At 38.9% G+C, this 13,479-nt stretch overlaps 1 protein-coding gene across 1 annotated transcript; it reads right to left on the bottom strand.

Moving 5' to 3' along the window:
* Nucleotides 1–4,746: 4,746 nt before the first annotated feature.
* On the bottom strand, nt 4,747–5,420 carry LOC140700277 (keratin-associated protein 13-1-like). The gene has a single exon (XM_072973529.1). The coding sequence runs from the start codon at nt 5,383–5,385 to the stop codon at nt 4,987–4,989; it is 399 nt and encodes a 132-aa protein (XP_072829630.1). The 5' UTR covers nt 5,386–5,420; the 3' UTR covers nt 4,747–4,986.
* Nucleotides 5,421–13,479: the final 8,059 nt, after the last annotated feature.

The raw sequence follows: 13,479 nt of genomic DNA, 5'->3' as shown, positions 1-13,479 counted from the left end.
AGTAACCACGTAATGAGTAGCAAGCAGAACCACTCTAAGGCAAAGTGGAAAGTCAATAAATTTGTTTTCAAAGGGTACAGAATCTCAGTTCATATCCTCTGCATCAATCAAAGGGGCTTGAAGCCTCATTCTCTTCCAGTTTATTTTCATCTCCAAGTCTACATTTGTGTTACAGTGAATGACGAGGGTTATCAGTTGAAGAAGACTTTCCGTGCACTCAGATCCTGGTCAATCCAGCTCCAATCTTGTATTGATTATTTCTGTATAGTGTTGGCCTCCAGGATGTTTTTTTTTTGTTTGTTTGTCTTTTTAAGAAAAAACACTGAATTATTTGTCAACATTATACAACTGGGCAATTTCAATATGTGTGCTCTTTACTGTGGAGATACTGACTTGCAATTTTTTTTTGTTTGTTTGTAAGTCAACATTCCTGAGATATAGATCCAATTCTTTCTGATATGAGAAGTGTTAACAATAGATTATAGTATTTTTTTAACTGCACCAACTTCTGGAAACTGCTAATTAAATAAGTCAGAATTAAATCAATTATTTTATAGATAACTTATGAGAAAATTTTTCTGAAAATGTTTTCATTTTTCTTCATTTTTGAAGGATATTTTGACCTGATTCTAAGTTGATTATTTTAAAACTTAAATTTTTAACTTTCTATTTAAGAATAACCATTAGGTATTTTTTTTAATGTTTGTATCGTAAAATTCCCCATAAATTTATCAATTATGTCCATCTTTTTCTTAAATTTTTCAATATCCATCATAGTCATTTTAGACTCTATGTCAACTAAGTCTAATATTTTTATGAAATGTGAATTTGCTCCTATTAATTGCTATTCTTTTGATAGGGTTAATATTTACATGCTCTTTGCCATTTTTTTGTAATGTTTTATTGCATTATAGACATTGTATATGTAAAAGCACATTTTGTAGTATAAATATTTATATTTATATACCCATATTGATGCTGAAAAACAGGTGTGAGGCATGACAAGGGCTGTGTCCCAGGCTTTGGCTGAGCCCCTGGGGCATGCCCCACCAAGTGTGGGTCCTTGGCTTTGTGCAGGAAAGAATTCAAGAGCGAGCCACAGTTGAGTGAAGGCAGATTTATTCAGAGAGATACATTGAAAGGCAGGAGAAAGGCCATGAGGTGTAGGGGTTGGGTGCTCAGATTAAAAGTAGGTGCACATTCCATAGACAGAATGTGGGCCTTCTCCGAAGAGGGAGGGAAAGCCATGTTGCTAGCTTTTATGGGCTTGGTGGCTTCATTTGCTAGAAAGTGGAAGGACCAGTCTAAGTAGCCTGGGGAAGGGGCTGGGATTCCCAGGAAGTTGGCCATTTCCCACTCTTTGACCTTTTGTGGCGAGCCTTGGGACAGCCATGGTGCCTGTGGGCGTGTTATTCACCATGTCAGTATATTACAATGAGCGTATAATGAAGCTCAAGATCTGCTAGAAGTTAAATCTCTCATCATCTTGAGCCTCAAGGCCTATTGGGGTCTTTCGCCACTTCGATGTTCATTGCTGTAGCATTCCTTGAATGGCTGCGCCCTGCCCCCTTCCATCCTGTCTAAGTAAGATTGCTTTGCATGCACATACAATTTATGATTATATTATTGATACACATACACAAATATATATATGAAATATTTTGATTCACTGTTTCCCAGAGACTGTAAATCTTTTTTCTACATATTAGAAAGGTAAAAGGCTTATAAGTAAGATTCCTCAAATAACTGAGTTAGGTAGGCACTGTCTCTGATTTTAATCAGCTTGGTTGAACTGCCTGTACTTGACCATGCTGCCACTCCCTGATCTGAGCTCATTATTAGATTCTATTTCAGCTGGAAGGGATGTTTACCTATAGTCTTGTTGCTGGCAGATGTAGCCGGTGTCCGGTTTCTTGTCCCACCCCAGAAAGCATTCAGAGACAAGACGCAGAGGTCAAGAATGTAAAGTGAGGATTTATTAAGGGAGAGATAGCACACTCTCAAGGGGAAAGAGGGCAGGCTTAGGTGGGCAGCTGCCCTGAGTTTCTTTGGCAAGTTGGTTACATAGGATGTAAAAAATGAATGCACGGAATATTCATTGGGGAGGGAAGGGTCTGGGGTCATATTGCCTTATTTTTATCACAACTCCACCTTTCAGAAGGGAGGGATTTTTGTCCTTGTTTAGTCTGGGTTGGAAGTGTCATGGTGTCAGTGCATGATGGGTACTTCGAATCTGCGAGGCTAATTTTATTGAGATGGGCATAATAAGCAAAAAGTTACATTTGGACACTGAAGATTCCTCCCTTTTCCCACCTTTCTTTGTTGGCCTCCAGGCCGCTTGTCACTGCAAAAGCTGTGACCACTTGTCAACCCAGAAGTTCCTGCTTTTCTTTATCTGTTGAGGGACCCCTGGTGCTCACATGATATATGGTTTCCTACATTTGACCTGTGCCCCTCTTTTCTGCCCAATTTCAGCCATTTGGCCAGTGTCCCCTTTCTCTACTCATAGCTACCTATCTGCCTGCTCTGACAGTTTCAGACCATTTTAGTTTGTCTTTGAATTCACTTGAGCTTTGTTAGTTCTAGTTACTGTATTTTACAGTTTTTGCATTTTTTGGTTTCATTTTTATATATTCTAGCACTCTGTTAAAATTCTTAACCTTGTCTTTAATCTCTTAAGGATAATAACCACAATTATTTTTCCATGCATTTCTAATATGTCCATTATCTGAATCTCCCGTAGATTCGTTTGTACTCCATGTTATCTCTTGGTTTGGTCTTGTGTTGCCTTTTTTGTAGCATTGGTAATTTTTAATCAATGACTCTAGGTAATACGAGGCTCTGAATGAGTCTATTTGCAGAAGAATTTACTCTAAGTGTACCAAGCTAGGGTAAGATTACTAACATTGTCATATAATCATGAGGGATGAAATTCGAAGATTGACTTCGGTTCCTTTAAAATATATTCTGTTTGCTTAACCTAAAAATTCTAGTAGAGTCTTTACAATCCTAGAATGTTTCAAAACCCTGGAATGTGTACCTATATTCCCAGCTCGTTAATGCCCAGGGGTTCTAATTGCATTTATTCACACTATGAGCCCACTAACATTTTTGGAATTAGTGGGCAACTCTAGGAAGAAAACAGCCCAAATGCCAACATTTCTTTTGACTTAAAACTCTCCTAATTTTTACCTAGCGGTTCTTAACCTGGTTGTGCTCCAATGTTTGTGCACAGATTATTTTATCCAGTTTTACTAGAGTTCTAGCAGTGATTTGAACCACCCAGTTTGTTGCTGACAAAAGTTATATTTGGTAAATAATACCATGTTACACTGCTATATATAAAGATGGTTGGTAAAAATATTTGCTTTACAGTATACCCAAAATTATTTAGAATAGACAAGAAATCTGGAGTATTATTAGTAGAAATCTGTTCCCGTACATTTAATAGGTGGATAGGAAATGCAGGATTAATGTCTTTCAAAACTCAAATTTCACAATTACGGGGTGATGTGCAACCATTAGAAATACTATCTAGCATTATTTCCCAAATAAACCCTCCATTCATTGTTAAATAATTGCCCAAATGTTCCCTGAAAATACCAAGTGACTTTATATATCTTGGCTTTGTCCATTCCATTTTATTTCCCAAACTTTCCCTCTTCCATCCTATACTACTTTTTTTTTTTTTGCTTTTTATAGCAGTCTCCATCTTTCAGGAAGATGTGAACATCAATTTCTCTATAAGACTGGGAACTTTGGCCAGACCTTGACTCCCTTTGAGCTCCCATTGCCTCATGTTTAAAAGAAACGTAGCACATAAACTTGATCTTCCTCTGAGTGTTGATTAAAATTCTAAAGAAATAATGACACGAAAATCTCTTAGAACATTTATCTAGCTCAACATAAAGATAATGCACTTTTATCATTACATTTGTCTCCTCAAACTGTCTGACAGCAATGTATCATTTTCTGGAATCTGTGTCCTATTAAAGTTTAGCACATGACTATAAAAAATAAAAATAAAGGACACCCATTTTTTGCTGACATGAAGGCTGTGGTTCTCAGCCATATATAGTTTGAGCCATTGGCGAGCACAGAGATAAAAACCCACACATCCTGAGCCAAAATTCTTCACACTAAGAATAATTGGCTTCCTCCTTATGCACTATAAATAAATGAATTTCATGGAAAAGTACTCAATAGGATTCATGAATTTGGTCACTTTTACCAATCAACTTTAGGTGAACTTAAATGGATTTACTCAAGTTTTATATTTAGTATTTTGTAAAAATATATAGCTGCAAGTTAGATTTATATTTGATTTTTGTTTTATGTACAAACCTAGCAGTATATCTAAATCTTATTTTTCTCTCTGAAGTCTCTCTACATTTTGTGCTTTCTGTATATGTATCCACCAATGCTTTACTTCTCCTGTGAAGAAAGCTATAAGGACTCACATGATTGAAAGAACGAGGCTTTTATAGCTCTTGAGATGTTTATTTATACTGTTTATATAAAATGGCCAAAAAAAAAACACCACCACCTAAAAACCAACAATTTTATTTCAAATCCCTCAATTTCTAGGATTGGAAAGCTTGCTTTGTAAAGCAAATTCATATTTTACATATATAAACCCAATAAACAGTAGAAGAAACTCCTGGGCAATAACTAATAATAATAGTAATGACAACATATATGGATGGCAGAATAAATGTATTTATTAATGATATTTAGATAGTGTTAATTTTTGAGGGCTGTATACTATTTGGATGATTTCTATCTCCAATGCAGCTGTATAATTTAAATTTAGGTTTCTTAAATTCTGCAAGAAACATTCTGCAAGAATCAGTCTGTAAGCTAGGCTGGGTAGCCACAGAGTGGGTGAAGAACTAGTATTTGGAGATCATGAAGATAGTTTTTTTCTCATGATAATAAAACACTTGACCTTCTGCAAAAAGATCTGGACATTCAATAAGTTAATGTCTAGAACCCAAATCCACAGGTTGGCCAAAACTCAAAATAGCCTGGATGGCAGCTTCTGGACCCATATCTCAGGGAGCAGCCTACTCTTGACCCAGAGCCCAGAGACCCAGCATAAGTTGTCCAGCAGGGACTGCAGAGCGTGGAAGTCTTTGGGCAGTAGCAGGATGTCTGGCAGGGGCTGGACACTACACGGGCTGTCTGGCACCTAGTGGGCTCACAGAGGGTCTCCTGACAACCACTGTAGACAGAGTAGTTCCACTGGCAGGTGCTGGGAGAGCAGAGGTCAGTGGTGTAGACCAGGTTGCTGGGGTAGGAGGAGCCATAGGAGGAGCCTGGGTAGGACAATTGGCCTCCGAGGGAGCGGGAGGAGAAGTTTCCAGAGCAGCAGCTGTAGGACATCTTGATAGGAGATGTGAGTTCAGCTGAATTACACTAAGAATGTCTTAAGTTCGTTTGTACCTCCTAGACTGTGGCATTTATATACTCTCAGCAATAGGTGTTAACAGCTACAAGGCCATCATTCCTACCTTTCTACTCCCTCATTTGCGTAGTATTACCTCAATCATCATTTCTGTAATTGCGGCTGCGTGGTTTCACGCGTATTACATTTATGGGCGCTATAATAATTTCTGTTTAACACAAAGCCAGTAAACTACTCTTATGTCACTAGTGCTATGACAATTTTGCATTAATGACCATCCCATCACAACCAGGAATGTCCCTCCTTTTCTTCCTGGTATATGCTGCGTGTGAATCTGATTCTGGCTTTGCTTGATATGCATTCCTTCTAAGGGTGGAGATTGAAATGGTGTTGCTGGTAGATGTAACCAGTGTCCAGGTTCTTTTCCCATCCCAGAAAGAATTCAGAGACAAGACCCAGAGGCTGAGAAAATAAAGTGAGGATTTATTAAGGGATGGATAGCTGCCCTGAGTTTCCTTGGCAAGTTGGTTACATTGGATGTAAAAATGAATGGGTGGAATATTTATTGGGGTAGGAAGGGTTTGGGGTCATATTCCCTGATTTTCATGCCAGCTCCACCTTCCCAAAGGGAGGAGGGAGTTTTGTCCTTGTTTCGTCTGGATTGGAAGTGATGGTGTTGGTGCATGATGGGTACTTCTCATCTGCAAGGCTAATTTTATTGAAAAGAGAGTATAATGATCAAAAAGTTACATTCAGACACTGGAGATTCCTCCCTTTTCCCACATTTCTTTGTTGGCCTCCAGGACATTTGTCACTCCAAATGTTGTGACCACTTGTCAGCCCAGAGGTTCCTGCTTTTCGTTCTCTGCTCAGGCACCCCTGGTTCTTATGTGATGCATGGCTTCCTGCATTTGGCCTGTGTTCCTCCTTTCTGCCCAATTCCCACCATTTGCCCTGTGTCCCCCTTTCTCTGCTGGTATCTAGCTATCTGCCTGGTCTAACAATGGTATCATCTTTTTTATTTTTTTTTTTAGTTAGAGGCATGGCTCTAAAAGTCTTCTAAAGATTGAGCCTTCTTGTGACCCTTCATTTTTGTTCTCCAGAATTAATCTCCAAGTATTAAATATTAATGCAGAGACCTCATATCCAATGGAGAAAGCCCAAAATATTACAAACCAAGTGGAGGAAGGCTAAGAACAGAGTGAACCCTGGATGAGTATTTGGAAGTGAGATACAAGAACAGTAAATTGGAACAAAGTTACAAATGGAGACCGATTTGAGCCCATCAGAGGGAAATCAGAGCAGAGTCTACTGAGATGAGTAAAAGAAGTAAACGACAGAAGATAGAATGATGCATCAATTTTCCCTCTACCTAATTTTAAATCTGTAATTTGTTGAATTTAAATATTATTCAAATCAAAGTGGTTCCAAATGGATGAAATTTATGAATTTTAAAATAGATTTTTGCCTTTTTGCTAACCATATTTACAATTTATCCAGACATCTTGCTCCTTTGGAAGCCCCAGTTAGGCACTGCAGCCCCATCACATTCTCTCCTACATTTTTCTCCCTTATTGTCAAACATCCTCCCTCTTCCTTATGTTACCAACTCGGGTTCTTGGACTCTTTAATCAATAGAAATTGATGAGAAATTCTGGCAAGGCTTTATTGGGATTCTTGCTGCAGCACGAGGGGGTGAAAACAAGTGACAGGTTCCCTTGTTCGCTCCCTGAGGGGAGGTGAGCCAGTGCCTTAAATGGGTGAGGATAAAAGCAAACCCCTGGGTGGGGTGGGAGGGCTGCTTAGTTGGTCTGCCCACCCCCGTGGTGATGCGGTGGGCAGGGATCTTGTGCGGTGCCCTGCTTTTGGTCCTGACACCTTGGAAGTGGCAGTTGGGTTTTTTGTTTGTTTCTGTTTGTTTTTATCTTGTTCAACTTTGCAGCAACTGCACATGTGTGTGGCTATTTTTAGTCCCTTATAATGTCTTTGTACTCTGTTGGTCGGGAGACACCTGCCCAGGTGTAAGTATGCAGCAAAGGGTCCCAGGTCCCAGGTTCCAGCCTTTCTCACTTAGATAACATGGACAGTAAAAAAAACTCCTTGATCTAAATGATATTGAAGATAAAAAACCAAAACTTAAAGATTTCTACCAATTCAGTGCTTCGAGAGAATTTTGTGCATTAAGTGCATATATTTGATGAGAAGAAAGGTTGAAGATCAAGAAGTTAGAATAAGAGGTAACAAGTTAAGACAAAAGAAAACAGAAAGAAGAAACAAGTTTAAGGTAGAAATCAATATAAGAGTAAAAAACTACTTGTATAGAGTATAACACGGCCCAAAGTTGGTTCTTCAAAAATGGTAATGACAGTAACATTCAAATTGGAAAAGCAACATAGCACAGGGCTCCTCGAGAAAACAAAGTAAGGAAATGACTTTTCCAAAACGCATTTGCAAATCATTTATTTACTAATGTCCCAAGTTAGAATCTGAATCTTATTCCTTCTTGCCAACCAAGTAGGGAAAATATTCTACTCAATATGATGTCCTGTATGTATGTCCCCCATTTTCTTTCTTCGCCAAACCTTTTTTCAAAGTAGCCTTGATGGAACAAAATAAGAATTGATGAGTGCAGAGCAAGGTCATTCTCTAGCCAAACACTGAAATCAGTGCTTTTTCCTCAGGAACTCCTTCTTCTCAGACCATTGCAAAATGCAACCCATGTATTATATTGGTGCAATGTATACTTCCATAGATTATTTTTTCCAAAAAGAGAATTATTTATCCACATTTTAAAATATTGGGACATTTTAAATTAAAATGTTGACTCTGAGCTGTGGAACTAATGGCTTCCAAACATGTTTGCAGATCCTCATTTCCATTTTCTATCTTATTTTTTTCAGGTCTGTGGTTTGTGGAACCATGATGTATTTTTAGATCCTACTTTTTCCACCCACCTAATTATGTTATGGGAGTTGCTTTTTAACTTACTAACCATCCGGAGGAGTCAACTTTGATTAATCATCTTAATGAGAAGGCAGGCATCAAAATTATGACTCGAAATATGAAGATTGATGCCAGCAGATGGTGTCTTGTCTATTTGTTATCTAGAAAATATTTCTATTATATTTACCCAATGTAGACTAGGGGTCATTTACATTCCAGAAAGCGGTAAATATATCCAGTGGTGAGGTTTCATGACTAAGAGAGTAACATTCTTAAGAATGGGAGAAAAGTGCAGCTCGTAGTCTAACGTGAGACATTTTCCTGTTGTTTGGTAAATATATTTTCCTTCTCAGTAACAGACAACTTTCAACATATATTTTACTGTCAGTCTGCTGATGAGACATTCTCTTGATTTATTTGCTTCACTTTTGAAGCATGCGTTTTCTGAACATAGTACTCCAGTATGAAATCTGTGTTCTTTCAGAATTTTGACTATTTTGTTCAATTATCTTTGTAGATAATTCGTATTTCAGTGCTATTTTTTTTTTAACAGATAATCTGCTTTCTTCCTCAGGGAACTCAGATTCATCAGATGTTCATGAGAGTTAGGTGTGGGTGGGTGTCAGACGTCAAAGTTTCTGTATTTACCCAACTTTCAGTTTGCAGCACTTTTGGACTTTGTTTTAGAACATTCTTAGCATTTTCTCCCCAAATATATATTCTCCTCCATTCTCTCTCTTTTCTGTTTTCAGAGTTTCAAAAGCACAAGTATGCTCGATCTTTTCACTGAGATCCAGATTCTCCTAAATGCTGTTCTCTATTTTTCTCTCCTTTTTTCCCATGAATTAATTTAGATAAATGGTTCTCAACCAGGGGAGAGTTTGCCTTTTGTTCTCTAGGAAATATTTGGCAATATCTGGAGAGACAATTTTGGTTGTCATAACTGGGAGATTCTCTGATTTGCTTTAAATATCAATTTCCTCCTACTTAGAATAACTTGAATTTTAAATATATATCTTTGTCACAAATCTATTTGAGGACCTAAGGAAATAATTAATAGGATGTTCTTCAAACCTTGTTTTTAGTACTATTCAGGGATAATGTAATTTTGTAATTCACTTTTATTTCTCAGTAACCAATTTCTCTTAATCTCATATGGTTTTTTGTTAAACATGTGGCTTGTGAAAGCTGAGATTGTTACCAAAAAAACTAAACATATAGTGTCTCCAACTTTATGTTGAGATCCAAATGAAATAGTCAAGTTTACTGATATAAAGGGATTGTTTTCATCTATATTTAGATTGGCTTTAGGGAAGCATTAGGGTGGAATCACTGACATTCTGAAGCTTTACCCTTCCCACTAAAAAAATCATTGTCTGTATCTTCTCATACATACAGAAAAATGAATTACATTAGAAACTCACCATTAGAAGCATGAATCTGGTTGTTTTTAACAATACATATTGGATAAACTCATTTGAATTTATTTAGGGTTCATGTGTATTTTTAAATTAGTCTTTCATTTAGTTTTTCTTCCATTTATTGTCCTAATCATGTGACTCTAAATGTTACTCTTGTTCATGAAATTCCCTACAAATCTGTCAACCTCACAGTTACAGTTCCCTAAGTCCACACAGATAAGACCGATGTTCTTTGAGAAAATCAAAGTTTATCCTGATCCTGAGACTTCTATTTGTAAAACTCTAGAACTTCAAAACATGGATGTCCAGTGACTATGGTTTGAATGAGAAAAATGTCCATTGTCCAGAGAAATTAGATCAAATCTATAACTTTTTAAACTTCCAAAATGTACACATTGAGTTTTCATTCTTCCTGCCAAATCTAACTCAGTACAAAGTCTGGTCAATAATGTATAAGTGATAATGTAAAGATATTTCAATGTCAGATTGAATTAGTTTATTGGTTTATAATCCCTTAACTTTTTATCCATTTTGGGCAGGAAATAAATGTAAATTCTTTCAGTAATGCTGATATTACACTCATTCTTTTGTATTAAATCACTAAAGTCAGCGGATTCAGGAGTCAGTCTCTTAGCCTGTTCCTTTCTGTTTCTACCCATTGCTCATTATGTGTTATTTTTCATCCCTCTATTGAAGGTAGGAAGCACTGTTTAATAAGATGTGATTTGCCAATGGAAATAGTGAGCATGACAGAAGTTTGAGTAGGCATTTTGATGACATTACTTAAAAAGTACTAGAACTCAACAAGTTGATCAGTAGAAACCAGAAACATAGATGGGTTGGTTACAAGACGGTTAAAGGCTCCTAGAAGCAAAGGAGGTTGGATGGCAGAAAGTGGGTAAGTAGCCCCAGGTAGGGAATCCAGATTCCAAGCCAAGGATCTGAAGCCATGGGGCGACAGTCCTGTAAGTAGAGGCTCCTAGATCCATAGCCAAAAAGAAGCCACTTCTGGACCCAAAACCCAGGACACAATATAAATTGACTGGCAGGACTGCAGAGAGTGGAGGTCCTCTGGCAGTAGCAGAATGTCTGGCAGGGACTGGACACCACATGGCACCTGATGGGCTCACAGCAGGTCTCCTGACAGCCGCTGTAGAGAGAGGAGCTCAGCTGGCAGGTGCTGGGAGAGCAGAGGTCCATGGTGCAGACCAGGTTGCTGGGATAGGAGGAGCCACAGGAGGAGCCTGGGTAGTGCAGCTGGCCTCCAGGGGAGCGGGAGGAGAAGTTTCCAGAGCAGCAGTTGTAGGACACGTTAATAGGAGATGTGAGTTCAAATGAGTGACAGTGAAAAGGTTCCAAAGTCTAAGGTTATCTTGTGGATGGAGTAATTTACACATTCTGTCAATTGGTATGGTACAGCACTGGTGCAATTCTCTCATATTTTGCACACCCTCTCCTGCATAGTGTAACTCATGAATCTCTTGCAGTTGACTAGCTTCCTAATCATTGTATTTATGAGTACTATAATTTAAGACAACACAAAGCCAGTGTTTATTCCTCTACAGAAATTCTAGGACCATTTGTCAGTCATCTTCATCCCATCTAGGCCAGGAAAGCCCATTCTTTACTCCCTGGCCATGACTCCATGTACACTCCTGCTTTGCTCTGGGATTTTTTTCTGTCATTTTTCTACTGAGTCAAGTGATCAGTGGTGTGGCTTTGTCTTTTTATAAGGATGCTTCTAATGATTGATTCTACTTGTCACTACTGATTCATGGTCTTCAAAATTATTTTCTATCACATATTATCATAGTGCTTCTCACATCCAAGGGAGGGACAAAAAATAACAAACAGTGAGCAACGGCTAGAAACAGAGGGAACCAGGCAAACATTTAAAGACAAAATGACTCAAGAAGACTGAACTGTGTTAGACTCACAAGAAGAGGTTGATTTGGGCCACTGGGAGAGGGAGTGGGGATAATGGTGACAATGTGGGAAACTGAGAAGAGGAATGAAAAGAGGAATTTCAGGTACCTCTTCTACACGCCTTGAGACTATGGATTCAAATGCCTTTTAAAAAGCACTGTTTGAAAGTGAATATAGTTTATGCATTTTCATATATTTTCATTTGCATCATAAAAATGTTTACAAATTTTAAAAGGACCTGAGGTCTGCATCCCAGAACAAATCAGGTGCTCTTCTGCTCAGACTGTGAATGATTTCTGTGCATTTTCAAAGTCAGTTTCTTTCCTGTAAATTCTTTCAAAACTATAAAGTATTTTTCTTTCGTCATCCGTGTTCTCCAGTTTAGTTTTTCCTTTGATTAATACGGTATCTGAGTGCTAATTTCCAGTGGGTTAATTATATCAGGTAAACTTAGACTGAAATAAACACAGAAATTCTTTAGGCTGAAGGAAAATAATCTTAGAAGGAACATTACATTTTAAGAAAGACTAGAGAGAATATTTGCTAGTTGGATTCTCTAAGAAGCAGGCACTGAGACAGGAACAGAAGAACAAGTTTGTAAGAGAGGAGCACCTGTGAAAGAAACAAAGTCATACCACTACCTTGCTCAGTCACTAACAAGGGGCTGCCATGGGAAAAAAAAAGAAAGAAACAACTGATTTGGCTTAAAATCTAAGGCAGATCCAAAGGAAGCCAGCAGAAAAGGCTGTCAGCTAACCTCACTTGTCACAGCTGGACAGCTATTCCTTCTCTGAAGTGGCGTGATATGAGTTCCAGTGCGTACTCGGGACCTGTTACTGTCCTCCATTCGCACCTTGAGAGTCAACTTATCAGGAAGGAGATTCTCTGGTAGGTCTCTCTTCCTGAGGGGACATACGTGAGTGAGGTCAGTGGGATGAAACACAGACCTGTCACTGCGCGTGATCTTGGAGCTACAGCGGGTGATCATTATCTCCCTCCTTCACAGTCCATTATACGTTTGCCTCACCCGCAGCTACCACCCCTGTTGGTCGCAGGGGATTTTCTGGTGATATTAACCCGTGATCCTATTCTTGAGGAGCGTGAACCCCGGGAACCCTTTTTCTTGCTGGAGTTACTGCATATGGCAAATCAAGTCTGTCACTGGACAGGAGGATTCGAGAGCCACCCAAGTAGATCAACTGAGCTCCACACATGGTCCCTCCCACGCTCACTGAGTCACAGCAATCCTAACATTTTCTGCTATCAGGATCATCTACCCTGGGATAGACGGTAACTCTTTTGTTGTTGTTGTTGTTTGTTTGCTTTTTTGGCCGGTTGGTCCCTGAAACAAGAACCCCAAGTGCTCAGCGAACAGCCATCACTGTAGTTCAGTGAGGTCCTTGATGTGTCCCTCAGCAAGCCTGTCTCTGGGAACAGGGCTGCCATCCTTGGAAATTCCAGTTGCAGAAATGGGAAGCACAGAGTTCTTAGGCGGGTCACTGGGAATGATAGTGAGTGTGTATTTCGAACCCAGTCTATCTCCATGCTGACACTTCAGCTTTGCTGTCAGTGGGACTGTCAATGCACTGTCAGGCAGATGTCTTCAGGGTCCTGTGGTTTTTGCCTTAATCTGCGGATCCCACTCTTGCTGTCTCTACTATGAAGTGGATTTCCTGATTGGACGCCACGTGGTGAGGAACTCCGTGCTGCTGGATCAAGTTTTTCATTAGCTCTTGAATAATGGTGCTGTTGAGGTAAGCACGGAAAGAAGACAGATAGCTA

The sequence above is a fragment of the Vicugna pacos genome, chromosome 1 (genome assembly GCF_048564905.1).
Source record: "Vicugna pacos chromosome 1, VicPac4, whole genome shotgun sequence".
In the NCBI taxonomy this organism is placed as follows: Eukaryota; Metazoa; Chordata; class Mammalia; order Artiodactyla; family Camelidae; genus Vicugna; species Vicugna pacos.
The sequence above is the reverse complement of the archived record's forward strand: the minus strand, read 5'-3'. Positions and strand labels throughout refer to the sequence as shown.